Genomic DNA, 27,560 nt, shown 5'->3' on the forward strand with positions numbered 1-27,560 from the left:
CGATTTTTCACATGTGCTGGCTGGTCACCCTCGCTGGAGGCCAAGCAGGCATACTGCAGGGACAGCCACTGTTGGAAATAGCGCACATGGCCAGAGCCCGGAGGCCTTCAACAGGCTCCCTGCCCCAATGCAGTGGTTATCAACCAGAGGCACATGTAGTCCTGGGGTACACCGAGCAAAGGTCTTCTAATCTAGGGCGTACATCAGCTCCTCTAGATATTTGCCTAGTTTTACAACAGGCTACGTGAACTAGACTTAGGTCAACACGAACTAAAATTTGATACAGATGACTTGTTTCTACTGCTCTGTACGCTGAACTGTGCCTACAATATTTATAGTCCAGTGATTTTATTTTATAATTCGATGGTAAAGATGAGCAATTGTTCAGGACTAGTGTGGCTGTGACACTTTTGTATTTTTATGTCTGAATTTTGTAAGTAAGTCGTTTTTAAATGAGGTGAAACTTGGGAGTGCGCAAAACAAATCTGACTCCCGAAAGGGCTACAGTAGTCTGGAAAGGCTGAGAGCCACTGCACTGATGGTTTCAATACAGATGAGCCTTGCTCTGTGCTTATCACTTCATCTAGTTGAAAATCAGGCCAGCAGCCCCAGCCCTCCTAGCTGGTAATCAAGCTCACCAGCACTCAGATAAAGATGCTCTAGTTTTAATATGGCTTCTCTAATTGCTGCCCCTTTAATTAATTTCTCATACCCAAACCCCTCTGTGTATCACAGCAGCTGTGCCCGTGTAAAACATCAAGTCCCTCCCCCAAGGACCTTTCACAGGTCATGCACTGGCTCTTTCATATAGGTGAGCACTTATGTTGCACAACTGAAAGGCAGCTGGGTAAAGGTCAGTACAAAAAGCTTTTTGTTATTTTTTCCTTACAGTACATATTGCAGAAGTGTTTTCTGCAAAGGAAAGTGACACAGTTTCAGTCCCTGGAGCCCATTATAGTCACTTTTAAGAGACTGCACCCCCTGCTATTAAACTCTATAACTAGTTCCCAAAGGTCAAATGCTTCATTTTATGGCAATAAAACATAACTGAGAAAAGTCCTCTGAACAACTTCAAAAGGAAGGGTCCATTTCTTAAGTGGGTCACAGTGAAACTTTACCTGCTCTCTAGAGGCACGGTGTGAACACAGTATTGGGCCGCTGGCACATACTGGTTCTAATTCTGTCCAACACTCATCCAGCTTTTTTGACTTGGGCATTTTCAATTTCCTCTCGTTTTGAATAGCAAACTTTAGATAGGGCCTGATTTTTGTAGGTCCTCAACACCATTTACTTCAGTTAGTTATTTGTTCAGCACCTCTCAAAACAATGTGATCCAAAATTAAAGGCCATTTTTGAAAATATGACTCTTACCTATGGCCTGCAGTTTCCACCTATCTGTGAAAGGGGACTATTTATCTATTCTACACTATTCTGAGGATTGGTTAATGCTTGTAAAATGCTCTAAGGATATAAAGCCCCATGTGAGTGATAAGTATTATCAGCTGGAACTATGTTCTCAAAAAATTCTCTTTCCACTTTATTCTGGAGTGAAAAATCCAAATTTTACTATATTTTTGTTGAAGATTCATTTATTATATGAAGAGAAACCTCCAAAAGTCAGTTACTGGATACTGACATGAGACATTCTGGAGTCTAATGGAGTTTATATCTCAGACCAAAAAAAAGTATAGAGGGCTCACAGATGCTAGGAAGACTCTAAATAACTTTGGTGTAGTGATTAATTTGGAATGAATGATGTGCTGCCCACCCCACAATCCCCCAAGTCTGCCTTTTCCTATTAGCTTCTTGGTGATCCCGTATCCATACTACACATTAAGAAAATGGGATTATTTACACTCGCTTCTATTTAAGTGCTTATGATCCAGCTGGCTTGAATGTATTGTTTTCATTATACCCAGCCTATCCCCTTAACAGGAGTGGGGGTGGAGAGGGAAATGGCCACAGTAGTAAAACACCTTGACGCCGTAAACTTTTATTAGAGCTTTTCAGGCAGGTTGTGAATAAATAATAGTAAAAAAAAAAAAAAAAAAAAATGCATATTGCTGTAGATCAGCTCCCTTCCTGGGGGAAGGAGGAGGAGGAGAAGTGGCTGGAATGTTAATTAATGAGAGACAAGTCCAGTGTCAACCTTCTTTAGTCATAGTTGCTCCTTGCTTTCATTGTCTATCCCCAGCCTGCGAAGCATGAACAATCCCTTACCAAGTACTTGTCACCATAGTTTAACCAGACCTAAAGAAGAGTTCTGTGTAAGCTTAAAAGCTTGTCTCTTTCACCAACAGTTGATCCAATAAAAGATATTACCTCCCCACCTTATCTGACAGTTAAACTACACTTCTACCCCGATATAACGCTGTCCTCAGGAACCAAAAAATCTTACCACATTATAGGTGAAACCGCGTTATATCGAACTTGCTTTGATCCGCCGGAGTGCGCAGCCCCGCCCCCCCCCGGAGCACTGCTTTATCGCATTATATCCGAATTCATGTTATATCGGGGTAGAGGTGTATGTCATTTTGAAACCAGTATAGTTAAAATGGTACCATCCCTAGTATGGATGCTTGTATATCAGTATACAGGTATAAGCACTTTTATAGCTTATCCCCCTAAATATACTGGTATAACTGTGTCCACACTAGGGACTGAACTGATTTAACTACTTTGGTAACAAGTATTCCTCTAACCGAAATAGTTAAATCAGCACAAAAACTGTGTGTGAGCCAGGCCACCAAATTCCTTCAGGTACCCACTCCACAAGGTAATTTCTCCCCATCCATCCCATGACTCATCTCTGCCTCCTTTTGTAGCAGGAATTGTCATCAATACCACTTCATGGATCAAACACAAGAGTAACATAAGACCTTCCCAACTATAAGCAATAAGATCTTCTCTCCCTCTCCCCCCTCTCTGCTAGTTTCCATAGTCCTAGCCAGCAGGAGCCAGGGAGTTTCCCAGTGAGCAGAAAAATGAGAGCATGACCTACACACACCTCCTACCGTGACAGAAGACTGTATGAGAATTTTATTACAACATTTGGCCATTTGAGACCGTCACTAATAACTAGCAAAGCTACAGTGACGATAAAGTCTGAAGAATAAACATGGGAGTGGAAAGGGGAGAATTACATTTCTGCATCTTTAAAAAAATACAAAAGTAATTTACACATGAGAAAAACCCTTTAAAATTAGTTACAGCAAATTGTTGGGCTACTTTGTGTATCCTCGATATGGGCCTGAGATGTTGACTGCTAGAGAATTTTTGTAACTAAGCTCCCTGGTTATGGAACTTGATTCAAGGCACTATTCCAAGTCTTTAGTCTGTTTCAGAGTATAAAACAAAGCTAAAGAAATAATCTTTCTGCTGCTTTTAACTGTTCCAAAGAGTGGATTGTTTTAGGTGAATAACTCTATAAAGCACCCTGTGACTTTAATGTGAAAGATGCTACATAAATGTATGATGATGATGTTATAAATCAATGCAAATATGCATTTAACAAGGGTTAAATTTTGTAATTTTATATAAAAATTCTTCCCCTTTGAAAGTAACATGATTTTAGCTTCTGCAGGCAGATATATCTACATGACAGGCAAGGACACTGTTTCTAAGACAATATCGCTCAAAATGTGGATGCTGAATTACAAAGTTAAATTATCCGAGCCTCACCGCACAGTCCTCACTTCCCAGAAGCTCATGCAGATAAGTTGTTTCCTGTTATTTGCACAAGAACTCAAACTGGGAAGGTCAGCTATCAGCTAGGATTTCTGGATACTCCTCCCAGAACTGGTCCCCAATGATGTCACAGTGCAGTGGGACAGCTTTAGTCCTGGTCCGTGCCACTTCAACTTCCTTCTCTTCACTTTCCTTTGGCAGTTTTATTCTTTTTGTAGTGACTTCGTTAACCTGCAAAGATAGTTGACACATGACTGCATTTATAAAAGGGTTTTGAAGGTTTCATAAATTGTTGGTTTTGCCTTGTTTACATATTAACCATAAGCCACCACTTTGTCCCCTCTGCCTCATGACACCTTTTAATTTTGTACCAGAACCTGCAAATCTAGGCATATGGTGTCACTCAGGTACCAAAAATAAGTCATACTGAAACAATTTTTCCAGTCAAAACTCATTCCATGCAGGTCATATATTTACAGGGTTTTGCTACTGAATGGATCAGATTACAAGAGTGCCACTAATTAATGCCATACTGATGATTTTCACAGTAATTGTTTCAGGATTCATTTTTCATTCAATATCTACACCTGAAGTTTTTTAGCTTATCACATGAGTATTTTCAGAAAGACAAAAACAAAGGTGCAGGTGAGCTGTTCGCTCTAAGCCAAACACTGAGATGACGTTTCAATATAAAGGCAAGCATCCCCAGGTGTATATATTACTATATGGTGAGACACTCATTAAAGGCATTTATTAATATAATCAAGAGATAGGTATTCATGCAGGTTAGCCCGCTGGATAAAGAAACAGATGAAACAGTTGGTCATTCTCACATGGTCTGAAGAGAACACCTATAAATACTTGGAAAGCTGGGAAAGAATATATTCACTTTTATGAAAAAAGTAGATATAAAGCCCCCCAGAAGGCCTCATATTGTCGAAGAAAGGGATGTGCAAGAAACAAGGAGACAAGTGGAACACTATGTCAAACCAAGGAGTCTCTCCCTATAATATATCAGTCCTCTTGGTAAAGTGCCATAGAAATCACCAGCCACAAAAGAAAACTGAGTTAGCTGTTAGTCATTCTTTTTATATATAACAAAAAGTAAGAACAGTGAGAAAATAATTGTGGCAGACACTCAACCAACATTAGCTAGGCCCTAATCACAAGAAACACACACATGCAAGACTGACTTCTGTAACACATGCATCCACAGAGATGATAATAAGTCTATGCCTAGGTAAACAGTTGTACAGATATTTTATAAGTGAGTCAGATTTCAGACACCAGTTTTCATATTATTCAGTTAGACAGATATATCTATAACACCTCAAAATAACTCATTTTTAACACCTTTTGTTCAAAACCCCCATTTCCTTAGTATCTAGAATATATATATCTATAGATAGACAGTCATAGCCACAGAATCTGAGGTCACGACATGTAATCATAAGAAACATCAGGGGTGGGGTTATACTGTGGTTTGTGAACTGCACATAGTTGTTGTTATTATTTATATTGTTGTAGCACCTAGGAGCACTAACCATGGACCTTGGTGCTGTACAAAGAACAAACAAAAAGATGGTCCCTGCCCCCAAAGAGTGCAATTTAAGAATAAGACAAAAGACAACAAATGCTTAAACAGACTGATGGGAGAGTACAAGGAAACAATGAGACAATATTGGTCAGTATAGTAGGTGGTGGTCCCAGCTCATGAACAGCCTAATTGTTGTCAATATTTTTGTAGGCACCATGGCAAAGGAGAGTTTGAAGGCGGGATCTGAAGGCGAATGAGGTAGTTTTACAAATGTTTATGGGGGGCTCCTCCCAAGCCGGAGAGAAAGCACAAAGGTGCTTGTTTGAAAATTTAACCCATGGGCAATGGAGGCTGACATCACAGGCCAGGGGTGGCCAACCTGTGGCTCTGGAGCCACATGCAGCTCTTCAGAGGTTAATATGCGGCTCCTTGTCTAGGCACCGACTCTGGGGCTGGAGCTACAGGCACCAACTTTCCAATGTGCCGGGGGGTGCTCACTGCTCAACCCCTGGCTCTACCACAGGCCCTGCCCCCACACCACCCCCTCCCACGAGCCTGCCTTGCCCTCACGCTCTCCCTCCCCTTGCCTCTTGCACACCACGAAACAGCTGATCGGGAGGTGTGGGGAGGGAGGGGGAGGCGCTGATCAGTGAGGCTGCCGGTGGGTGGGGGTGGGTGGGAGGAGCTGGGAGCGGGAGCTGATGCATTACTGTGGCTCTTTGGCAATGTACATTGGTAAATTCTGGCTCCTACTCAGGCTCAGGATGGCCACCCCGTCACAGGCCAACTGGAGGCAGGAGTCTACCTGTCTATATCGAACGAGAGATGGTAAGTAGTGTGGGGGGCTAGGCATGCAGTTAAGATGCTTTTACCTTCTGCCATATTAGTACAGTTCCTTTCCTATACATCAAGGGCTCATTGTTGTAGTTAATGTTGAATTCAGAAAATAAAATCTCATTCTTGTCTCCAGCCAAAGTTCCCTGAAATTGAGAAAAAGACAATAAAAAGTGCACCTTATAGCCTCAATTTATTTATAAATATTATTTTTTATAGCACAGAAACAAGTGGGGTAAATGTTGAGTGTAAGTAATTAATAACAACAACATGTGTACATGCATCTGACGAACTGGGTATTCACCCACGAAAGCTCATGGTCCAATACATCTGTTAGTCTATAACGTGCCACAGGACTCTTTGCTGCTTTTATGTACACAGGGTTTTTTTAATCTTCAAACAACTTCTTATCCTCACAGCATCCCCATGAAGTAAGTAAGCGTTCTCTCCTTTGGTAAAATGGGGATAGATAAGCAGAGCAAGGTGTGTTCTTCTTGATTTTATTAGGGCTGTCAAGCGATTAAACAAATTAATAGCGATTATTTAAATATTTTTGGATTTTTCTACATTCAAATAGACTGATTTCTATTACAACACAATACAAAATATACAGTGCTCACTTTATATTTATTTTTATTACAAGTATTTGCTCTATTAAAAAAATAGTATTTTTCAATTCACCTAATAAAGAGATTGCACTACAGTACTTTTATCATGAAAGGTCAACTTACAAATATAGAATTATGGACAAAAATAACTGCATTCAAAAATAAATGTAAAATTTTAGGGCCTGCAAGTCCACTCAGTCCAACTTTTTTTTAAGCCAATCACTCAAACAAACAAGTTTGTTTACATTTGCAGGAGATAATGTTGCCTGCTTCTTCTTTACAATGTCACCTGAAAGTGAGAACAGGCGTTCTTGTGGCACTGTTGTAGCCGCCATCGCAAGATATTTACATGCCAGACGTGTTAAAGATTCATATGTCCCTTCATGCTTCAACCACCATTCCAGAGGACATGCAACCATGCTGATGACAGGTTCTGCTCAATAACAATCCAAAGCAGTGCAGACCGACGCATGTTCATTTTCATCATCTGAGTCAGATGCCACCTGCAGAAGATTGATCTTCCTTTTTGGTGGTTCGGGTTCTATAGTTTCCGCATCAGCGGTGCTCTTTTAAGACTTCTGAAAGCATGGTCCACACCTCATCCCTCTCAGATTTTGGAAGGCACTTCAGATTCTTAAACCTTGGGTCAAGTGCTGTAGCTATCTTTAGAAATCTCACATTGGTACCTTCTTTGCTTTTTGTCAAATCTGCAGCGAAAGTGTTCTTAAAGTGAACATGTGCTAGATCATAATCCGAGACTGTTATAACATGAAATATGTGGCAGAATACGGGTAAAACAGAGCAGGGGATATACAATTCTCCCCCAAGGAGTTCAGTCACAAATGTAATCAACATATTATTTTTTTAACATGGAAGCATGTCCTCTGGAATGGTGGCCGAAGCATAAAGGGACACACGAACATTTAGCATAGTGGCATGTAAAGACCTTGCAATCCAGCTACAAAAGCGCCATGCAAATGCCTGTTCTCACTTTCTGGTGACATTGTAAACAAGAAGAGGCACCATTATCTCCTGTAAATGTAAACAAACTTGTTTGTCTTAGCGATTGGCTGAATAAAAAGTAGGACTGAGTGGATTTGTAGGCTTTGAAGTTTTACATTATTTTGTTTTTGAGTACACTTATGTAACAAACAATCTACATTTGTAAGTTGCCCTTTCAGGACAAAGAGATTGTACTACAGTACTTGTATGATGTGAACTGAAAAATACTATTTCTTTTATCATTTTTATAGTGCAAATATTTTTAATAAAAATAATATACACTTACAACACAGAATACAATATATATGAAAATGTAGAAAAACATCCAAAATATTTAATAAATTTCAATTGGTATTCTATTGTTTAACAGTGCGATTAAAACCGTGATCCATTTTGTTAATCGTGATTAATTTTGGTGAGTTAATCATGGTAGTTAACACAATTAATTGACAGCACTAATTTTTATATTTGTACACAACAAAAGAAGGTGGGGAACACCACCCTGTAAAGGCAAGAAGAGGAGAACAAGATTAATAAAGTGACCTGCCCAAGACCACATACTGAATCATTGTTAGAGCTGGGATTAGACTTCAAGAATTGCTGACTCACAGTTTTACACCCATACCACATCTATTTGAGGACAGTAACATTTCATATACACATTTTTAGGCATCTGATGCCATTAATTACGAAGTTAAAATCCTGTTTGGATTCTTTGCCAGTCAGGTTAAGATCTTTTCAATTCAACAGCAAAACAGAAATCCAAAACCAACATCATCTCCAGAGAAAAACAAGCACATACTGGGAAAAATGAATTGGTATACAGTGAACATATAAGCCAGCTGGCCTTCCCTAATGAGCAAGACATGTCTGCATAGGGCTGGGTAATTGGAAGTACTTGGCAACTGGGTTCTGTGTATGTTCCCTGTACATCGCTGATGTTAAAAGACAATGAATTTAGAAGGAGGTTCCTACCTTTAATCTGTCTTGTGCTTGGACTGGTGTCAAGCCACTTCGCTGCACAAGCATCCAAAACACTGTATTATAGAGGTTATTAACGTGGCCTGCAGAAATAGGAAATGGTGTCAAAGGACAAACAGACTATTTGCAAAGTCTAGATGACTAGTCACAGAATGGTTTTCCATTCCCACAAATTCCTGCAGCTAGATTTTTAAAATACCATTAGTAATATTTGTAGTTATGTAATATCATCGTAATCCAATCTCACACTTCATGGCATACTAGATCTCTGGAATGGTCAGAAGATTGATTCCTCACAGCTACATAAAGTATTTCATAATTGTTAAGTAAGATGCATTATGGCAGACAGAGTTTACCTTCCTCTGAAGCAACAGGTGTTAGTCACTGCCATAGGTTTGATACTAGCTTTGCAACAATGACCTGATCTGGCATGGAAAATCCTATATTCATCATTTGACTGTTGTAATTTTGCTACACAATATTGCTGAATCAGAATGTTTATACCCCTCAGTTAAAAAAACAACATTCAAGTGATGTTTCTAAAATTTTTGGTATTGACTCATTTTTAGTATTTTAGTGATGACAATCCGGTATCTGCTATGGATCCCATGTTATTAATGGCTGTGCTTGTAAAAATAATATGAGTATTAACACACAAAATATGTAACGTCACAGATAACACGTTGCTCTTTCTAAAACAGTGTCAGTGAAGTTAAAAGGGTAATAAAAATACAAATTGGGATGTTTTTGGAAAATTATTGTAGAATGTAAAATAATCTGCTTTCTAAGAACGTCAACCAACTCTTCTGCAGCTTAACAGCTCCAAGGATGTGTTGTTAACCAAGTAAACTAGAATCCCTCTGACATGCAGCAGCTTCTTTTTCACTGAGTGCACATATGCACACTGGCAATAAGGGGTTTGAGGTTTTCATCCCAGAGGAAAAAAACACCTAACAGTTATAAATTGTTATGCTAAAAATCAACTGTTCTCGTTTTCCTGATATCTAAAGATGCTTACAATCTGCTTGTCTCCAGCTGAGATAGTCCTTTAAATTCTGGTTACTGGGATACAAGACAACTCGTCCATCAAATCCTGGTGGATACAGGAGCGGCTGGTCCTTAAAATAATCCTTCCAGTAGAAAACATAACTGGAGGCAAACTGGGAGACGACGTGAGTCATGAACTTACTTGCAAACGCAAAGCCAACAGACACAGAGAGAGGAGAGAGACAGAGAATACATTAGATATTAAAAGAATTCTACCTTTCTATCTGTAATTATTTGGGTATCAGTGGTAAGGCTTCTGGTGGACAGCAGTGCTTTTCATACCGTGGCTCTATGGACCACCAATGGCAGGTAGAACCTTTTTGAGTGGTTGGTGGAATTAAATATGTTAAGAGCCAAGCAGTGGAGATTGGAAGAGGAGATGTTTTTTTTCAGTAACCTCTCTTTTGTAGAAGATGGTTTTTATTCACCCTTTTGCTGTTTGTTTGTTTTTAACTTTGTTATTGAATTTACTTTTCAAAAACATCATACACAGAAACAGAACATCAAATAGTCCGTAGCTAATTACAATCTTATATTATTTTTATATATATATCACCCACAAACACAAGTGAATTGCGTAGTTTTCACCTATATTGTACGGGTAGCATCTGTACACGTGTAAGGACAAAGATAAACAATAAGTGCACATGCCAGTTCTCAGAGAGAACTATTAAACATGGGGAAACTGGTAAGCTCAAAAGGAGAAATTACCTTGCTCTTCTTTTAAACCAATTACTTTTCTTTTTAAAAACAAAGCTGTATTCATCACTCTGTCCATAAGCCATGACAATATCCTCCAGCTCTTGCATCACAGTCTGGGCACACTTAGTCATCAGATGGAGGGCACGGTCATCGTTAGGCTTACTGAAGCCATGCTGCTCAGCAAAGCTTCAAAGAGAATAGAGGTTCAACAGGAAAGTAACCTTATAAAAGATATTCAAGAACCTAAATATTTGTTTTCATCACATTTCCTCAGAACATCGTTGGCATGAACAGGATTTTTGGAAGTCAATGAACTCCCTCCAGGTGTCAAAACCACTATGAGAAAATCTGTCTGCTTCTGAGTCCCATATACCACAATCTCCTCCTCAACAAGATCAGACACCAACTATTTAACTGCCCTTCAAATCAACTGGTGCCCCTATGTTATGTGGAGTCAATGGGAGGCGTATGGCTTGTCACTATTATGTCACTTTTTTGCTAAAGCACATTCAGACTTTATTCAATGGAGGAGACACATCAGCAAATTACCAGAGCTTGAGAACTTCACTGAATTTGTACAAAGTAAGAGTCAGCTGTGTGAGTGGTGCAGCCTGTGGAAACTATGGGCTGGTCCCCACTTAGTCCGGACTTCGGACTAAGGTACGCAAATTCAGCTACGTTAATAACGTAGCTGAATTCGAAGTACCTTAGTCTGAACTTACCGCGGTCCAGACGCGGCCGGAAGTCTCCCCCCGTCGACGCCGCGTACTCCTCTCGGTGAGCTGGAGTACCGGCGCCGACTGTGAGCACTTCCGGGATCGATCCGGGATCGATTTATCGCGTCTTAACCAGACGCGATAAATCGATCCCAGAACATCGATGACGTGCCGCCGGACCAGCCGGTAAGTGAAGACTAGGCCTATAACTACAGTGAAGAAGTGCTCCATCTGACTCTGAACAGCCTGTGGGAGCAACCCACAGCCTTATCACTTATGGAGATGATGGTCACACTCTCCCAAACCCACACACCACCAAAATAAGTCATTCCACTGCACACATTTCTGTCTTGGGGGAGAGGAGGAGAGAACAAACAACACATGACAGACATGTAGTCACGCTGCTTAATGCTCTACAGGAAGGCATTCATGGTACATCTGTACTACAGACACTAGAGCATCATAGCTTTAAGCACTGCAGCTGTGCCGCTGCAGCACCACAAAGCAGCCTTCCATCACTCCATCTCTCTAAGAGACGGTAGCTACATCAATGGAAGAATCCTTCAGTCAACCTAGCCATGTCTACACTGGTGACCAGGTCAACCTATCTACAGTGCTCAGGGCATGAAACGTTCACAGCCCTGACCGATGTAGCGAGGTCAACCTAAGTTTTAGCTCCAGACCAGGCCTCAGATCCTATGGTGATGAGCACAGTACAAATACCTATATAGAACGGAAAACATCTGCCGAACCCAGAGATAAATGTTCCCCGTGTATCAGTCCCACTCTCTCCTCCCTCCCCCCAAGGCAACAGTCATGACATTTCCCCGCTGCCTACAGCGGTTCCCAGCTGCCCCGAGGCCTATGACAACACGACACAGAGGTAGTCAATAAGCGGTGCGTGGGCCAAAGCCAGACCGCCAGGTGCCTCTGAATGGATCACAAAAACTTTTTCATGTACGTATTATCCTTGTTGCGATTGGTTTTGTATGATTTTCTCTGGTGGCTGGACCTTGACAAAACAGTTGATTACCAAGCTGAGTGAACGGACGGGCACCTCCGGGGACCCGCTGCTGCCCCCTTACCGAGCCCGTTAGCTACACCCAGGGTGGGACCAGATTCCCAATTTTATAGGGACAGTCCTGATATTTGGGACTTTTTCTTATATAGGCTCCTATTACCCCCCACCCCCTGTCCTGATTTTTCACACTTGCTGCCTGGTCACCCTACTAGACACAGTCACAAGCGCTGCCCGCCCCCCGGCCTGAGCCGCAGCACGCGGGGACCCGCCGTCTCCATGGGAACGGGGGGGGGGGCTGCACGCGCCCCACTCCCCTCAGGAGAAGGGAGCCCCGAGGCTCGCTCCAGGCCTGGGGCCCCGCCCTCACGCCCATAGGCTACAGCGTCGCCTCGGCAACCGCCCCTGCGCCACGCGGCCCCGCCATTGGCTGCCGCCGGCCCCACCCCTCCCGGAAGCGCCCCGCCCCTCGCACCGGTGGAAGTTGCGGCCGTCCAGCCGGGTGACCACCCAGCAGTTGGGCAGGCACGTATCGTCCGCCTCGAAGTCCCGCACGTACTCGAACTTGCTCTTCGCCATGGGGGCCCGGCCGCCGCTCAGCCGCGCCCTCGCCCCAGGCCCAAGCGCGGCAGCGGCAATAGCCCGGGCAGCTTCCCGCAGCCGCATGCGCTGCACCGGAAACCCACCCACCCACCGGAAGCGACCTCTTCTAGCCACCGGCTAGGCCACCTCTATGGTGTGACGCCTCGTTGGAGGACCGCTGCTCGCTCTAGAAGCGGGGGAGCGTCTGGTCCGTGCCGCTGGCCCAGGGCTCTGCGCAGGGGGGTGGACGAGCCGCCCCGGGAGCAGAGCCATCAGGCCAGATGCAGCCCTGACTCCCCTCGGCTGGGACTGGCCAGGCTCCCCACCCTCTGCTGTGGGGCCGACGGGGCCAGGGGATGCGTTAGCACGACCGCAGCACGGGCAAGAGGCGTGTGTGTCCGGGTCCCGCGTGTACCCCAGAGCGTGCCCGGCGGGGAGCCCGCAGGCTCCGGAGATAAACGCTCAGGAATTAAAATGCCCCGGAGGGCCAGGGCGCGCCACGGCTCAGCGCAGCCTTTCAGCGGCCTCGCGCCGGGCTGCAGGCGTCGCGAGCCGCCCCGCGTTCCTCCCGGGGTCGCCGCGGCAACGCCATTGTTGCGCGTCTCCATGGCGACCGCCGGGCCCGCGGGGCGGCACGTGGCGCCCCGCCGTTGCCATTTGCGGCGGCCCCGGGCGGGGCGCGAGGCGCGGAGGGCAGCGCGTGCCGCGGGCGGGGCGGGGCCCGGGGCGCTGAGAACGTTTGCGAAGCAACCGCAGGAAACAAACGGACGGCGACAGAGGGAGGCGGCTGAGCTCACAATCCCCGACAATCCCCCTCCCGCCGGGCCCCGCCTGCGCCATGGAGGGGGGGCCGCAGGAGGAGCCCCCCCGGCAGCCGCACCCCCCAGCCGGGCAGGCGGCACCCCGCTTGGAGCACCTCCTCCTGCACCCCCTCACCAGGCAGGGGGGCAGGGAGCCGCACCTCCTGCTCCTCCCCCCCAGGCCGGGGCCCCTCCCTCAGCTCCTGTGCCCCCTCCCCGGGCAGGGCGCCCCGTGCAAGGAGCTGCACCCCCTGCATGGGCAAAGTTCCCCCAGCAAGCAGCTGCTGCCCCCCCCGGCTGCGCTGGGACCTGGGGAGCAGCAGGGGGGGAGTGAGCCCCCCCGGGCGCTGCAGGGGAAAGCGGAGAAGCAGGAGCAAGAGGGCCAGCTGGGGTGCAGCGGCTGCAGCAAGAGAAAGAGGGGCGAGCTCAAGGCCGCCGCAGCCCGACGAGCAGGGAAAGAGGGGACCCAGCTCGCGGCCAGCGGCACCGTCAGGAGAGGAGGGGATCAAAAAGGGGGGAACGCAGAGGAGAGCCAGAAAGAGGTGATGGTGAAAGAGACTGGGGGGGGCAGCGTGGCCTCGGGGACTGGGAAAGAAGGAGCAATCAAGGCAGAGCAGGCAGAGGCAGCCGGTGAGGAGTGCAAGGGGAGGGAAGACGCTGTGTCGTCCAAGCCAGCTGGATCCTTCAGCGGCCCGACTCATGCCAGCAAAGATGCCCCCGCGGCTCAGCCGCCTGGTGGGTTTGGAGCACAGCATCCTCAAGACCTGAAGATCCCATTGACGCTCCATCCAGTACCCTCTGGGACCAGGATCCAGTTTCAGGGACCTCCACCTTCTGAGCTGATCAGAGTGACTAAAGTGCCCCTGGCCCAAGTGCCCCTTAAAATGCAATCCTTACTGGAGCCTTCAGTCAAAATTGAAACTAAGGATGTGCCCCTCACAGTGCTGCCCTCTGATGCAGGTATTATTCTATGGCAGTGGCATCGGAATGTCCAAAGCTTCAACACGTGTTGCCCCATAGTTGGAATTCTAGCAGTTAGGAAACACAAGTGGAAATGCTATTGAAGTACTGGCCTTTCTATGTAAACTGTATCCATATCATTTCCACCTGCACTGAGAGTGTAAACATACAGGGTCACATTCAACCTGGGTTTGAGAGGGTTCAGCTCTTTGACGTCTGTGCAGCTGCTTACTCCAGTTCTGACTTTAGCCCCCTGTAGCAGGTGTCTGATTCTTAACTATAAAGCCTAAGATTTTCAAGAATAGGAGCCTAAAAGCAGTCTTTAAAGTCCTTGTTTAGGCACCGGCCCGATTTTGAAAATGCAGGGCTTAATCTTTAAGAGTGGATTTAGGAGCTCAATTTTGACCTTTAAAATTAATTTCTGTCCTAATGGCTAATAGACCCTTGTCCTTTCATTGATAATGCAGGGTGTAAGTGATGGGTGCATTTAGAAATACCTTTCATAGAGGGACTGCTTGCTAAGTGAATTAGTAGTGGAGTGGAAACCTTCCACCTTTAGGTCATCAGCTCAAATCCAGCCCTATTGGTTGTGATTGGAAGTTGATTGCATCTGATGAGCATTTAGTAGATTCATCAGTCCTTCCAGCAAAGGTATCCACATCTCACAAAAAACTAGCACCATCTGGCAGACTTAGCAGAGAAGCCAAGAATTGAATAGCTATGGAACTGAAATAGCATATTACCACTGAATGTGGTCCCTGCAAGGTCAGGGTTTAGGTGCATTACTGTTGCACTGTGCATAAGCTTGCACTGATACTGTGGTGCCTTTATAAACATATGCATTACATAACACAATAATTAGTCAAATGAAAACAAACCCCCTACCATTTTTTTTATTATGGTGAAATTAGCTATGATCTGTATGAAAGAGAGAGAGACTATGCCACAATACATCCATTACATACGTCTGACGAAGTGGGTATTCACCCATGAAAGCTTATGCTCCAATACATCTGTTAGTCTTAAAGGTGCTGCAGGACTCTGTTGCTTTATGCCACAATAGCAGATAGTGTAATGTCAAATATTTAAATTAGCCTTTATGGAGTATTTCACTTGTGGCTAGTCATTACTCCAGTATTCTCTTAGTTGACGACACTTAAATGTTTTTTCCAGGGGCAATTCTCCAAATGTGTATGGAGGCTTGTGGGTTCCAGAATCTGGGGGTTTCTTTTGTTTGGGTTTAGGTGGATTCTTTCTTTAAATATGATTTACGGCAACATTGCATGTGCTGTCTGCCTAATGATATTTTTTCCTGATTTTTGTTATGTAGGGATACCAGATACCCCATTTAGCAAAGACAGAAATGGCCATGTAAAACGTCCAATGAATGCATTTATGGTTTGGGCAAGAATTCACCGGCCGGCACTAGCCAAAGCTAACCCAGCTGCCAATAATGCAGAAATCAGTGTCCAGCTTGGATTAGAGTGGAACAAACTCACTGAAGAGCAAAAGAAGCCCTATTATGATGAAGCTCAAAAGATTAAAGAAAAACACAGAGAGGAATTTCCTGGTAAAAAATGCATATACTTCCTTACACTGCATGTTTTAAAAGTTTGCATTACCCCAAAATGTTGACTTTATAAAGTGCTCATGGCCTAGTGCAGTATTCTGCATGGACTGATACAGATGCCCAGAGTGGGGGAAATGGCAGGCAGAGAGCCACGTGATAGGCAAATGAATCTAGTCCAGTAGGATTGGGAAAGGAAAAGCCATATAGGGAATGAGAGTCAGTACGCTAAATGGGAAGAAGAAAACCCTGTGTGGAGGTGGGTAAGAGGAGGGTCCCCAACTCCTAATGTTTGGTTCTTGGAGCACAGTATTCTGAACTTTGAATTCCCTGTGCTTCTAGAGTTATTTGTTCCTAAAATTGTAATATTCATTTAAGGCATTTTCCTAAAAATTAATTTTATCAGATACTATGGTGACAAGGACATCGAAATGCCTATAAATAGATTAAATAATTTTTTCAACCTTAACTGTGGACTAACAATTTCCTGTCTGGGAGTAATAATGTAAATAATAATAGCGTCCAATACCCATATAATTAAAAACAAAGAAATCTATATCTATAACACCAATTACAAATTAGATTATTAAAATTCAAAGATTTTCAAATCTAATTTATTTTTCATCAGTTATTCTGTTTCTTTATATTTTTCTTTTCACTCAGATTGGGCAAAGAAATTAAACTTGTCAGTTTAACTTTATAAACAATTTTTAGTGAGTTTCACTTTCTGTTTTCCATGCACAAATATAATGCTGCAAAGCTGTAGGAAATGTTCGGTTGCAAAGCTATAAGGGAATGTTAAAGCCAAATACAAATGTTAAATCTGAACAAAAATCCTCATTTTCATTGGAAACACATTTATTAATATTAGCTTAGAAATAGCAGGAATACCAAGGGTCTCATTCACCCCTTTTTACTCCAATTTTCGGCTGTCTATATTACACTATTGTAAATAATCCAGAGGTGAATCAAGGCTCAAATCTGGTTTTCTGTGTTTTGGCCGGAGGATTTTTGGAGATCTCAGATGTGGAATGAGACTTTTTTCAGCCTTTAACTGAAGGGGGCAGGGTAGTGAATCTTTAACAAAGCATTTTTCTCCTGAGTATTTTAAACGTGAAAAAAACAGAGTTTTTAAACTGAATAAAAATCACTAAACTATAAGGTGCTACATCCTTTATATCTGTGATGTCATAATCCGACTTGTTCTCCAGGCTGCCACAGAGTATTCCAGAGTAGACAAGATCTGAATTTCTTATGTTAAAAACAAACAGAAGACAAAACATAATATTAAACACCCCCAAACATTCAGGCCTCCTTTAAACATCATAACCGAGACAAAAAGTCTAATGAAACCTAATTGGTATAAATGACCTTCCATCATCTTTACAAGTCTCTTACTATTTGATTGGTGTATGTATCAGAGGCAAACCTAGTTCTGCCTGCAGTAATATATGCACAGCTCCCATTGGGTCAAATTCTTCCTTAACTATTACATCTCTACAGTCTCACTGGTGTAAATGAAATTTGCACAGGTGTATTTGAGAATTAGGGAGCCAGTGAGATTATAAATCCAGAGCCATATTTTTAATATTACCATATTTTTTCAAAATAAAGTCCAAGATGCATTGCCATTTTCTCCTGTACCCTCCCTTCATAATGTGGTGTTAACCTGCGCCACACTGGCCCCTCTGGTTTTCTGATCCTGTATCTCCTCCACCAACCACATAATAACATATGTTAATATGAAAAGAATGAGAGAATGTGCCAGTTTCATCATACTCTCTGATAGGGTGCTCAGTCTGCCACTTTATTGAAGTGAAAGGGAGTTTTGCTATTAACTTCAACTGGATGAGGATTTGCCCTTGTTGTGGATCCATACAGACTTTTCAGAATTGCGGTTGTCGTGGTTTTTCATGTCTTGTTACAGTGCAAGAAACTGGCCCACATGTCTATGAAATCTGCCTTAAGCTTTCTCATTTACTCTCCCACAGGCTGGGTTTACCAACCACGACCCGGCAAAAGAAAGCGCTTCCCATTGACTGTCTCCACTGTATTTTCCGGCACCTCTCAGAACATCATCACTACAAACCCAACCACAATTTATCCTTTCCGATCACCCACTTACTCCGTTGTCATTCCCAATGTACAGAACAGTATTGGACATCCTGTCTGTGAGTTTGTTCAATTAGTTTTGGTGAATTCATTCAATAATAATAAGAAAATTGTATCCTGTATAAGGTCAAGCGTAAGCCAGCATAAGAGTGTTTAAAGCAACAGTCCAGTGGCAAAGCTGCTTAAGAGGACAAGGTGAAATTTGTCAGAAAAAGCGTCACAGGGAAAGATGTTGATAATGTGAGGGCTGCATTTTTAAAAGCTGCATCTAAACGTGCAGGTGCAACTTTGCACACAATTTTCTAGATGTACAGTGTTTTCACAGCCACAGTTTTGCATGCACAGCAACTCAGCTTTGCATACACAACTGGAAAATAATTATGTATTTAACTAGCTAATTTGCAAACTGTGTTAGCCATGTTGGTCCCAGGATATTAGAGACATAAGGTGAGTGAGGTAATAGTTTTTATTGGACCAACATCTGTTGGTGAGAGAGACAAGCTTTCACGCTTACACAGAGCTCTTCATGTCCTGAACAAGAACTCTGTATAAGCTCAAAAGATTGTCTCTCTCACCAACAGAAGTTGGTCCAATAAAAAAATTACCTCGTTCGCTTTGTCTCTCTAATTTGCAAACACACATTCGGTTTGAGTACACAAATCCAAGTTTCTGTACACACCAAAACCTGGTTATGAGAGAAGTGTGCACAAAAAAGTGCATGTGCAAAATTGTGCCTACATCTAAACTATTGATAGTGTTGTTATGCTGCCTTGAATACCTTCTCTGTTTCATCCCAGAGATGGCTATACTTTAGTTATAGTTGAAGTGATTCCTGAATATATTGTTGTGAAGGACAAAATTTTCCAGAGTGCCTACATTCCAGTGACTTGGGATTTAGGCACTTTTGAAAATGTCCCCAAAATGCTTTGGAATCGTTCTGTAGGAGAGGCACACTCTAAATGATAACTTTAATATCATAAAAATGATACAGAAACATGTCTGTAAATTATGACAAAGTGAACAAACATTGCCTGGGTGTGTCCTTTTTCAAAACAAATGAAAAATAACAATTTTGGGGCAATTTGGTATTCCCACTTGATTCTGTTTCTTAGGGCCACAGTAGAACTAAGCAGGTTTACATCAGCTGAGAATGTATGCATATATTCTTTATGTATACATTGCAGGTCCATACTGGCTTGCTAAGTGGCATATGATTGTGAATTATAGGGGTGTTTTGCTGAAGATGCTCTGGAGAGATGGGTTAGAGAGCCCTGTAATGGCAGCATTTCAATAAAGCAGCGTTGGAGTTAACCACATGTCATCCTTCTTAAATTTGCTAATACACTTAATTACATTCAGATTTGGATATCAGTGTGACAAAGGTTGGTATATTACTCAGTAGAGGTGAGAAAACTGTCTTGGTTATCCAAGGACAGAAGAAATGTTGAGCTGTCTCTGTTTTTGGTTTGGGAGATGGAGGAGGACAATACAGAATCCGCCCGGGAACTTAGCATGTCTGTCTTCTTTCTATTCTATAAAAAGCGGCAAAGAGTCCTGTGGCACCTTAGAGACTAACAGAAGTATTGGAGCATAAGCTTTCGTGGGTGAATACCCACTTCGTCAGACGCATGTGGTGGAAATTTCCAGAGGCAGATATAAATATGCAAGCAAGAATCAATCTAGAGATAACGAGGTTAGTTCAATCAGGGAGGATGAGGCCCTCTTCTAGCAGTTGAGGTGTGAACACCTAGGGAGGAGAAACAGACTGATTCTTGCCTGCATATTTATACCTGCCTCTGGAAATTTCCACCACATGCGTCTGATGAAGTGGGTATTCACCCACGAAAGCTTATGCTCCAATACTTCTGTTAGCTATAAGGTGCCACAGGACTCTCTGCCGCTTTTTACAGATCCAGACTAACACGGCTACCCCTCTGATACTTTCTAGTCTATGTGTAGTTAGCTAAAGTGGTACTTATAAAATGCTCTTACTGGAACCCTTCCATTCATGATTGATCAATAATCATTTCTGTTTTCAAAAGGTGAAGCCCCTTCTACTATCCAGCTGCCAGCTCCTTCCATTCAACATCCAGGTCCAATTACACTTTTCCAGCCGAGTGTTGGAAGCACCACACCAGTGGCTGTCCGAGCTCCAAATCTGCCCCTTCACCCTGTAATTCCACCACAGCGCTTTGCTGGACCTGCACAGACAGAAGCTCATCATGTACCTTCCGGATCAAGTTGTTCTGTAAAGAGACCTATCCCAGTTTGCATTGAGAGCTCCAGCAGGAACCCGAGTAATGCCAGCACCACTCACTCCAGATTTCCTGTCTCTAATAGTCAACCCCCTAAGGAGTACTCAGGTGTTTCTACCTGTCCTAGAAGTGCACCAATTCCCCAGGCTCCTCCCATTCCTCACTCACATCTCTATCAACCTCCTCCCATTGGTCATCCAGCCACTCTCTTTGGAGCTCCTCCTCGATTTTCGTTTCATCACCCTTACTTCTTACCTGGACCCCACTACTTCCCATCAAGGTAATTAAGTCATTCATTTAAATTCTAGCGAGAGCATGTATATGCTAAAGGTCAATGAAACCTACTGCTTATAGAAAGAGGGCAAAGAACAGCAGACTGGTCAAATGACTCTCAGTGCAAGAATGCCAGGCTGTGTGGGAAAGTGGGCTTAATGCCACCTTAACAGCTCCCCAATTGTGGGACCTGGCAGCTCGAGGCTGCTCTCAGTTGTACCCAACTACCAATAGCTCCAAGCCATTGTGTGTTCCAAGCTAACAGTAAATAGAAGTGCTTGCTGCCCTCCCCGCCACCCAAGTCCCAGCAGTGCAATTGAATTCAACAAAAATATATTGAGTAAAAGTTATGGAAATAAAAACAAATAACTGGGCAAGCATTTGAGCTGGTTACATAGTACCCCAAACACCTTGGTGGGGTTGTCTCTATGAAAAGGGATAGTACTGAGGTCTTACCATCGGGAAGAGCCCTGGGGATGATATAGCAAATAAACCATAGTATATTCTTTGAACCTTTGGGTTAGTCAACTGGAGAAGAGCAACTTGAACCAAGAACTCTTGGGTTTGTACACCCCCGTTACAGTATTTCAGTGTTGACTAAACTGACCACGTGCAGAGGGACTGCTATTGGTTCAACAGTGACTGCCTGCAGGCTCCAGTGCCTTGTAGCAGCTGGTTGAGCAACAGCCGAATGTGCTGTTCAGGCCCAAGAATACCTGCAAGCCAGCTAGTGCATAGAGATCAATGAAGAGAATTCACACTGCACAAACTCTGTGTCACTTTGAATGGAGAAATGAGCGAGCTCAGTGTTCATTTTCATAGCTTATTTTTTATAAGTAGCCAATTTTCCTATATTTGATCACAAATGATTGCAACGATCACTCTCCAGCTGGAGGCGATGCTTAAAGATTTGGGGCCACATTCAGCCTTGACTTACACACAGCACTCTCCTATTGATCTCAGTAGAATGTGCCTGCATGAAGTCAATGGGGTTGCCTTGAGGGTAAATCAGGGCAGACGATGACCCATGAAAATTGAAAGACCTTAATGGACAGATCGTATCTGCAACACAAGTCAGTCTGTGGGCATGTGTTAAGTTCAAGAACCTTAAATAATAGACCAAAGTTATCATCACTTGAACAACACACTATAGCATTGATGCATTGGTGCCTGCCTTCACATTGGGCACTAAAGATGAGCTGAGCTTTGGCCTTTGGTCTCTGTCATTAGGCAGAGCTCACGAGCAGCTTGGGGGGTGGTTTTTTTTGCTCATGCCATAACAGTCTGTTTGGTGTTCTAAAACAATTCATCTTTTTTGTGTAGCACTGATTGTGCAAATGAATATGTGTGAAAAATTTTGTGCTAAAAATTAGCAGCTGGATTGAAGAAATTTAAGGAAAGACCTCTTGACCGTGTTTGTACCAGCTGCTTTTGGGATCCTATCCATGTGCTCTCTTAAGAGATGTGAATAGTACCATTGAAGCCTGGATCTGCATTGTACCAATACATATCGTTAAACTATAATATCATTAGAGAAGGGCTCTATTACTTGTTTCACACACTTTAGTTACTCTACAGTAATATATATATTACTGTATATATCTACGACACTGAATAAATTGTAATACACTTTGGCCCTCTGGGTCCTGAATCAGGATAAAAAATCAGTTATTAGTTGTTTTGGGGAGCAATTTTTTATCACCTTGTATGATTCTTTTTCTGGAGTTTCTCACTTTCAACTGTCAATTGCACGATGTCTAGGGTGACCAGACGTCCCGATTTTATTGGGACTGTCCCGATATTTGCTTGTTTGTCCCACGTCCCGACCGATGTTAGGTCGGGACACTGGACAAACAAGCAAATGCTCTGGAGCCCGGAAGTGCTCACGTCTCCCCCTGCCCCGACTCCGTCCCCTCCCTCCCCAAATCCCCGCCTCTTCTCCAGGCTCGCCCTTCCTCCTCCCTCCACAAGCGCTGGAGGGAGGCCCCGGAGACGCAGGGGGAGCGCGGGGCCGGGGTGAGTGAGAGTCCGGCCTGGGCCCGAGCAGGCAGGACTCAGTCGGGCGGTACTTGGAGGGAGAGTAGGGGGGCGGCCCGCGGGGCCAGGCGGCGACTGTTCTCCCCCCGGGCAGCGGGACTCGGGAGCAGCCGCTGCTGCAGCTCCCACTGCCGCGGGGGGAGGAAGCGGCCGATGGCCAAGCTCGGCGGCTGCGGCTCTGGCGCCCGGGCCCGAACCCCCCAAGCCCGGGCCTGCTGCGGGGACCCAGCAGCGCGCAAGCCCCTGGCCAGTGGCGTCTGGGCTGCTGCCCAGCTGGTGCAATCCCGTGGCGGCCCCGGGGCGGAGGCATCGGCAGCCCAGGCCCGTTTGTTCCCCTGCGGGACCCGAGCAGGACGGGGGGGCTGGGGCCTGCTGCCCCCACTCCGGGGCCGCCGCGGGATAGCACCAGCTGGGCAGCAGCCCAGACGCGACTGGTCAGGGCTGGGCGCAGCGTGCGCGCTGGGTTGCCACTGCATGCCCGGGTTCGGGCCCGGGCACCTGATCCGCAGCCGCCGAGCTTGGCCATCGGCCGCTTCCTTCCCCCGCGGCAGTGGGAGCTGCAGCAGCGGCTGCTCCCGAGTCCCGCTGCCCGGGGGGGAGAGCAGCCGCTGCCTGGCCCCGCGGGCCACCCCCCTCCTCTCCCTACCGCCCGACTGAGTCCTGCCTGCTCGGGGCCAGGCCAGACTCTCACTCACGGCACCCCGCTTCCCCTGCGTCTCTGGGGCCTCCCTCCAGCACTTGTGGAGGAGGGTTTTTTTTGTTTGTTTGTTTGTTTGTTTTTTCTCTGCCATCTTTCTTTTTTTTGCTCCCCCTCCACCCCCCCCGTGTCCCGATATTTGACCTGGGTGATGTGGTCACCCTAATGATGTCTAGCCATGTATCCTAGTGGGGTTCTCAACCTATGCACCATTTTAGGCCGCATATGCAGTGCTCTCTGTGTTATGTGCGCCATAGCCACACATATATATACTACCTGAATGGCCCTGAGGATGTTACATGGGCAACAGCTGTGTGCTGACTGGGCTGCGAACCACTGACGTATCCTCTTTACCTAGTATACTCTGAGGGACAGGATTCCCTGACATCCTTCTTGTTTACTAACAATCTAGCAGCTGCAAGACATGATTTAAAAAGGAAATAAAAGGAATTTTTTTAGCCGTCTCCAACTCCACTATAAACGGTGGCCTGCGGAGATCACATAAACTGGGTTAGAACATAAGAACGACCATATTGGGTCAGACCAATGGTCCATTTAGCCCAGTAGCCTGTCTTCTGACAGTGGCCAATGCCAGATGCTTCAGAGGGAATGAACAGAATAGGGCAGTTATCAAATGATCCATCCCCTGTCATCCAGTCCCAGAATCTGGCAGTCAGAGACTAGGGACGCCCAGAGCATGGAGTTGCATCCATGACCATCTTGGCTAATAGCCATTGATGGATCTATCCTCCATGAACTTATCTTATTCTTTTTTGAACCCAGTTATACATTTGGCCTTCACAACATCCCCGGCAATGAGTTCCACAGGTTGACTGTGCATTGTGTGAAGAAATACTTCCTTTTGTTTGTTTTAAACCTGCTGCCTATTAATTTCATTGGTTGATCTCTGGTTCTTGTGTTATGTGACAGGGTAAATAACACTTTTTTCCCCATATCATTCATGATTTTATAGACCTCTACCATATCGCCCTTTAGGTTATGATGCTTGGTTTTACTATTTGGGTATGTTTGATAAAATGCTTGATAGAGTGTAGGACACTATTTTATCTGTAAAAACAACAAGGAGTCTGGTGGCACCTTAAAGACTAACATTTATTTGGGCATAAGCTTTCATGGGTAAAAACCTCACTTCTTCGGCTGCATAGAGTGAAAGTTACAGATGCAGGCATTATATACTGACACATGGAGAGCAGGGAGTTACTTCGCAAGTGGAGAACCAGTGTTGACAGGGCCAATTCAATCAGGGTGGATGTAGTCCACTCCCAATAATAGATGAGGAGGTGTCAATTCCAGGAGAGGAAAAGCTGCTTCTGTAATGAGCCAGCCACTCCCAGTCCCTATTCAAGCCCAGATTAATGGTGTTAAATTTGCAAATGAATTTTAGTTCTGCTGTTTCTCTTTGAAGTCTGTTTCTGAAGTTTTTTTGTTCAATGATAGTGACTTTTAAATCTGTAATAGAATGACCAGGGAGATTGAAGTGTTCACTTACTGGCTTATGTATGTTACCATTCCTGATGTCCAATTTGTGTCCATTCTTTTGCGGAGGGACCGTCTGGTTTGCCCAATGTACATGGCAGAGGGGCATTGCTGGCACATGGTGGCATATATAACATTAGTGGATGTGCAGGTGAATGAGCCCTTGATGGTGTGGCTGATGTGGTTGGGTCCTCTGATGGTGTCGCCAGAGTAGATATGGGGACAGAGTAGGCAACGAGGTTTGCTACAGGGATTGGTTCCTGGGTTGGCTACCCCCTGATATTTTATCTGTGACATTACCGTAGAACCTCAGAGTTACGAACACCAGAGTTACAAACTGACCAGTCAACCACACACCTCATTTGGAACTGGAAGTGCGCAATCCGGCAGCAGCAGACACACAGAGAAAGCAAATACGATACAGTATTGTGTTAAACATAAACTACTAAAAAATGGGACAGTTTAAAACAATTTGACAAGGAAACTGTTTCTGTGCTTGTTTCATTTACATTAAGATGGTTAAAAGCAGCATTTTTCTTCTGCATTGTAAAGTTTCAAAGCTGTATTAAGTCAATGTTCAGTTGTAAACTTTTGAAAGAACAACCATAATGTTTTGTTCAGAGTTACAAACATTTCAGGAGTTACGAACAACCTCCATTCCCGAGGTGTTTGTAACTCTGAGGTTCTGCTGTATTTACACTAATAAATAAAATTGTTTTTAAAAAAACAACTTCTTGGGTGTATCCAGCAGCAACAGAGCTGCACATGTAGGCTGGTGTCTCTGTCATAGCCCTTGGGTATGACTCTCCTTGTATATAGGGTGGCTGCAGTGTTTATAGAGGTTAGTGTGTTTAAATATCTCACTACTGTATGAATTGGCTAATGCAGATCATTCAGCTTCAGTCCCCAATAGAAGTGAAGCCAGTCTGACGTAGTCCTTTTGCAGTACAACTTAGCACCATGGCAGAAAGCTTGATTTGTCGTCTCTTGGTCTCTCTCACTGCAGCACGTGCCCGTACAGCCGCCCTCCATTTGGCTATGGGAATTTCCCCAGCTCAATGCCCGAATGTCTTGGCTTTTACGAAGACCAGTACCAAAAGCACGAGGCTATGTTTTCTGCTCTGAATAGAGACTATCCTTTCAGGGAGTACCCAGATGAGCGCGCACAGAGTGAAGATTCCCGCAGCTGTGAGAGCCTAGAGGGAGTGTCTTATTACAACAGCCACAGCCATAGCGAGGAGGAATATTTAACCCCCATGCCACAGCTGGATATTGGAGCCTTGGAGAACGTTTTCACAGCAACCCCGTCCACACCCTCCAGCATCCAGCAAGTCAATGTGACTGACAGCGATGAGGAGGAGGAGGGGAAAGTGTTAAGAGATTTGTAATTTTTAAACCAAATGATAACAATACACAGGAGGCTTTTAAAATATTAAATAAACATTTCAGTCCTATAATATCTTTTTAGTCAGTGTGTTCAAGGAGAAACCCGAATCACCTCGGCGATAAGTGCAGATTATTTTAAGAAATCTGATCATCCTTTAGCATTTTGGGAAGCCAGATACGGACCTGGGGCTGTCTCTGATGTCTCTGGGTTTTCACCTGCTCACATTAGGTCTGCATTTGGGCCCAGAATCATGAAGCCATTCCTATTCAGGAAAGCATATAAGCATGTGCTTAGCTTTAGGCCTGTACTTAAGTGCATTTCTGAATAGGAATGGACTTAGGAATGTGCTTAAGTGCTGGCCTGAATCAGGACTCTGGCTTTCTGTGTTCCAGGACTTGCATTCATTTTGGCAGTTTTACTTTAGGAATTTTAGCAAGTGAAATAATTCTGTCTGTATGTCACAGATTCTTGAACAAAATGTAATTCTTGATGCAATAAAATGCACTGGGGGCTAGGGATTGGGGTCAGGAGTAATTCCCTCATGCTTTCAGATTTGCCGTTTGGCTACCATGGTATATTTATTTAACAACATAATTTAGTTTGTTTTTCTATATAATCTATATTTGTGCTGCCAACTGTTGTGTAATACATTGAAAATTTAGGGTCCAATTCTACCACCCATACTCACATTAAACAGTGTCTTATTGTGCAAGAGTCCCATTGATTTAAATGGGGACCATTTGGAGAGTAAGGTGCTATTCAATGGGAATCAGGGTGATAAAGTCTAGCCCTGTGAAATAACTTATACTGGTGGACTATGATTTGATCCCTGAGTATAGTTAACATTAATATCTATACAATACCTATTTTAAATTTGTTAGTTGGAAAATGTCTCCACTAAATTGTAAGAGCAGATGAGATACAGAATTTTATTGCCAAAACTAGTAATTCATGTCACTAAACAATTTTTTTCTTTCTTTTTCCTTTCTTCCCATTTCTTTCACTGGGAATCCCATTGTTCTGCTTCTGTTCTATTTAAATAAAGTCACATGAACTGCATGTTGTTAGTGCTGTATGTTGTGATGACAAACTTTATGGTGTATATGAAGAGGACCTGATAAGGGCCTGACCTGTTGCACTCAGACCCCTGTATGATCATAACGCAGATATTCTAATCATGTTCCTTGTTTAGCAGCTAGGAAAATCAGACCTGTTGCAGATTGAGAGCCTGATCCTGCTCCATTTGAAATCCAGGGGAAAA

The 27,560-nt window shown here is 44.2% G+C and overlaps 2 protein-coding genes across 4 annotated transcripts; one reads left to right on the forward strand and one right to left on the reverse strand.

Moving 5' to 3' along the window:
• Nucleotides 1-3,011: 3,011 nt before the first annotated feature.
• On the reverse strand, nucleotides 3,012-12,817 carry THG1L (tRNA-histidine guanylyltransferase 1 like). Of its 3 annotated transcripts, XM_054038474.1 has the most exons (6): nucleotides 12,608-12,817; nucleotides 10,408-10,584; nucleotides 9,668-9,837; nucleotides 8,644-8,732; nucleotides 6,097-6,204; nucleotides 3,012-3,918 (listed from the first exon to the last, which is right to left on the reverse strand). In XM_054038474.1, exons 1-6 carry the CDS (start codon nucleotides 12,796-12,798, stop codon nucleotides 3,760-3,762), a joined length of 894 nt encoding a protein of 297 aa, XP_053894449.1. In that variant the 5' UTR covers nucleotides 12,799-12,817; the 3' UTR covers nucleotides 3,012-3,759. The 3 variants fall into 3 exon arrangements, with proteins under 3 accessions (XP_053894449.1, XP_053894450.1, XP_053894451.1); XM_054038475.1 differs by lacking the exon at nucleotides 12,608-12,817 and having other exon boundaries at nucleotides 9,668-9,833; nucleotides 10,408-10,495; XM_054038476.1 differs by lacking the exon at nucleotides 12,608-12,817 and having other exon boundaries at nucleotides 9,668-9,742; nucleotides 10,408-10,474.
• A 735-nt stretch (nucleotides 12,818-13,552) lies between these two features.
• On the forward strand, nucleotides 13,553-27,358 carry SOX30 (SRY-box transcription factor 30). Its single transcript, XM_054037889.1, has 5 exons — nucleotides 13,553-14,474; nucleotides 15,805-16,044; nucleotides 18,033-18,212; nucleotides 20,196-20,688; nucleotides 25,919-27,358. Exons 1-5 carry the CDS (start codon nucleotides 13,553-13,555, stop codon nucleotides 26,298-26,300), a joined length of 2,217 nt encoding a protein of 738 aa, XP_053893864.1. The 3' UTR covers nucleotides 26,301-27,358.
• The last annotated feature ends 202 nt before the right edge of the window (nucleotides 27,359-27,560 follow it).

This window comes from Malaclemys terrapin, chromosome 8 (genome assembly GCF_027887155.1).
Source record: "Malaclemys terrapin pileata isolate rMalTer1 chromosome 8, rMalTer1.hap1, whole genome shotgun sequence".
Lineage (NCBI taxonomy): Eukaryota > Metazoa > Chordata > Testudines > Emydidae > Malaclemys > Malaclemys terrapin.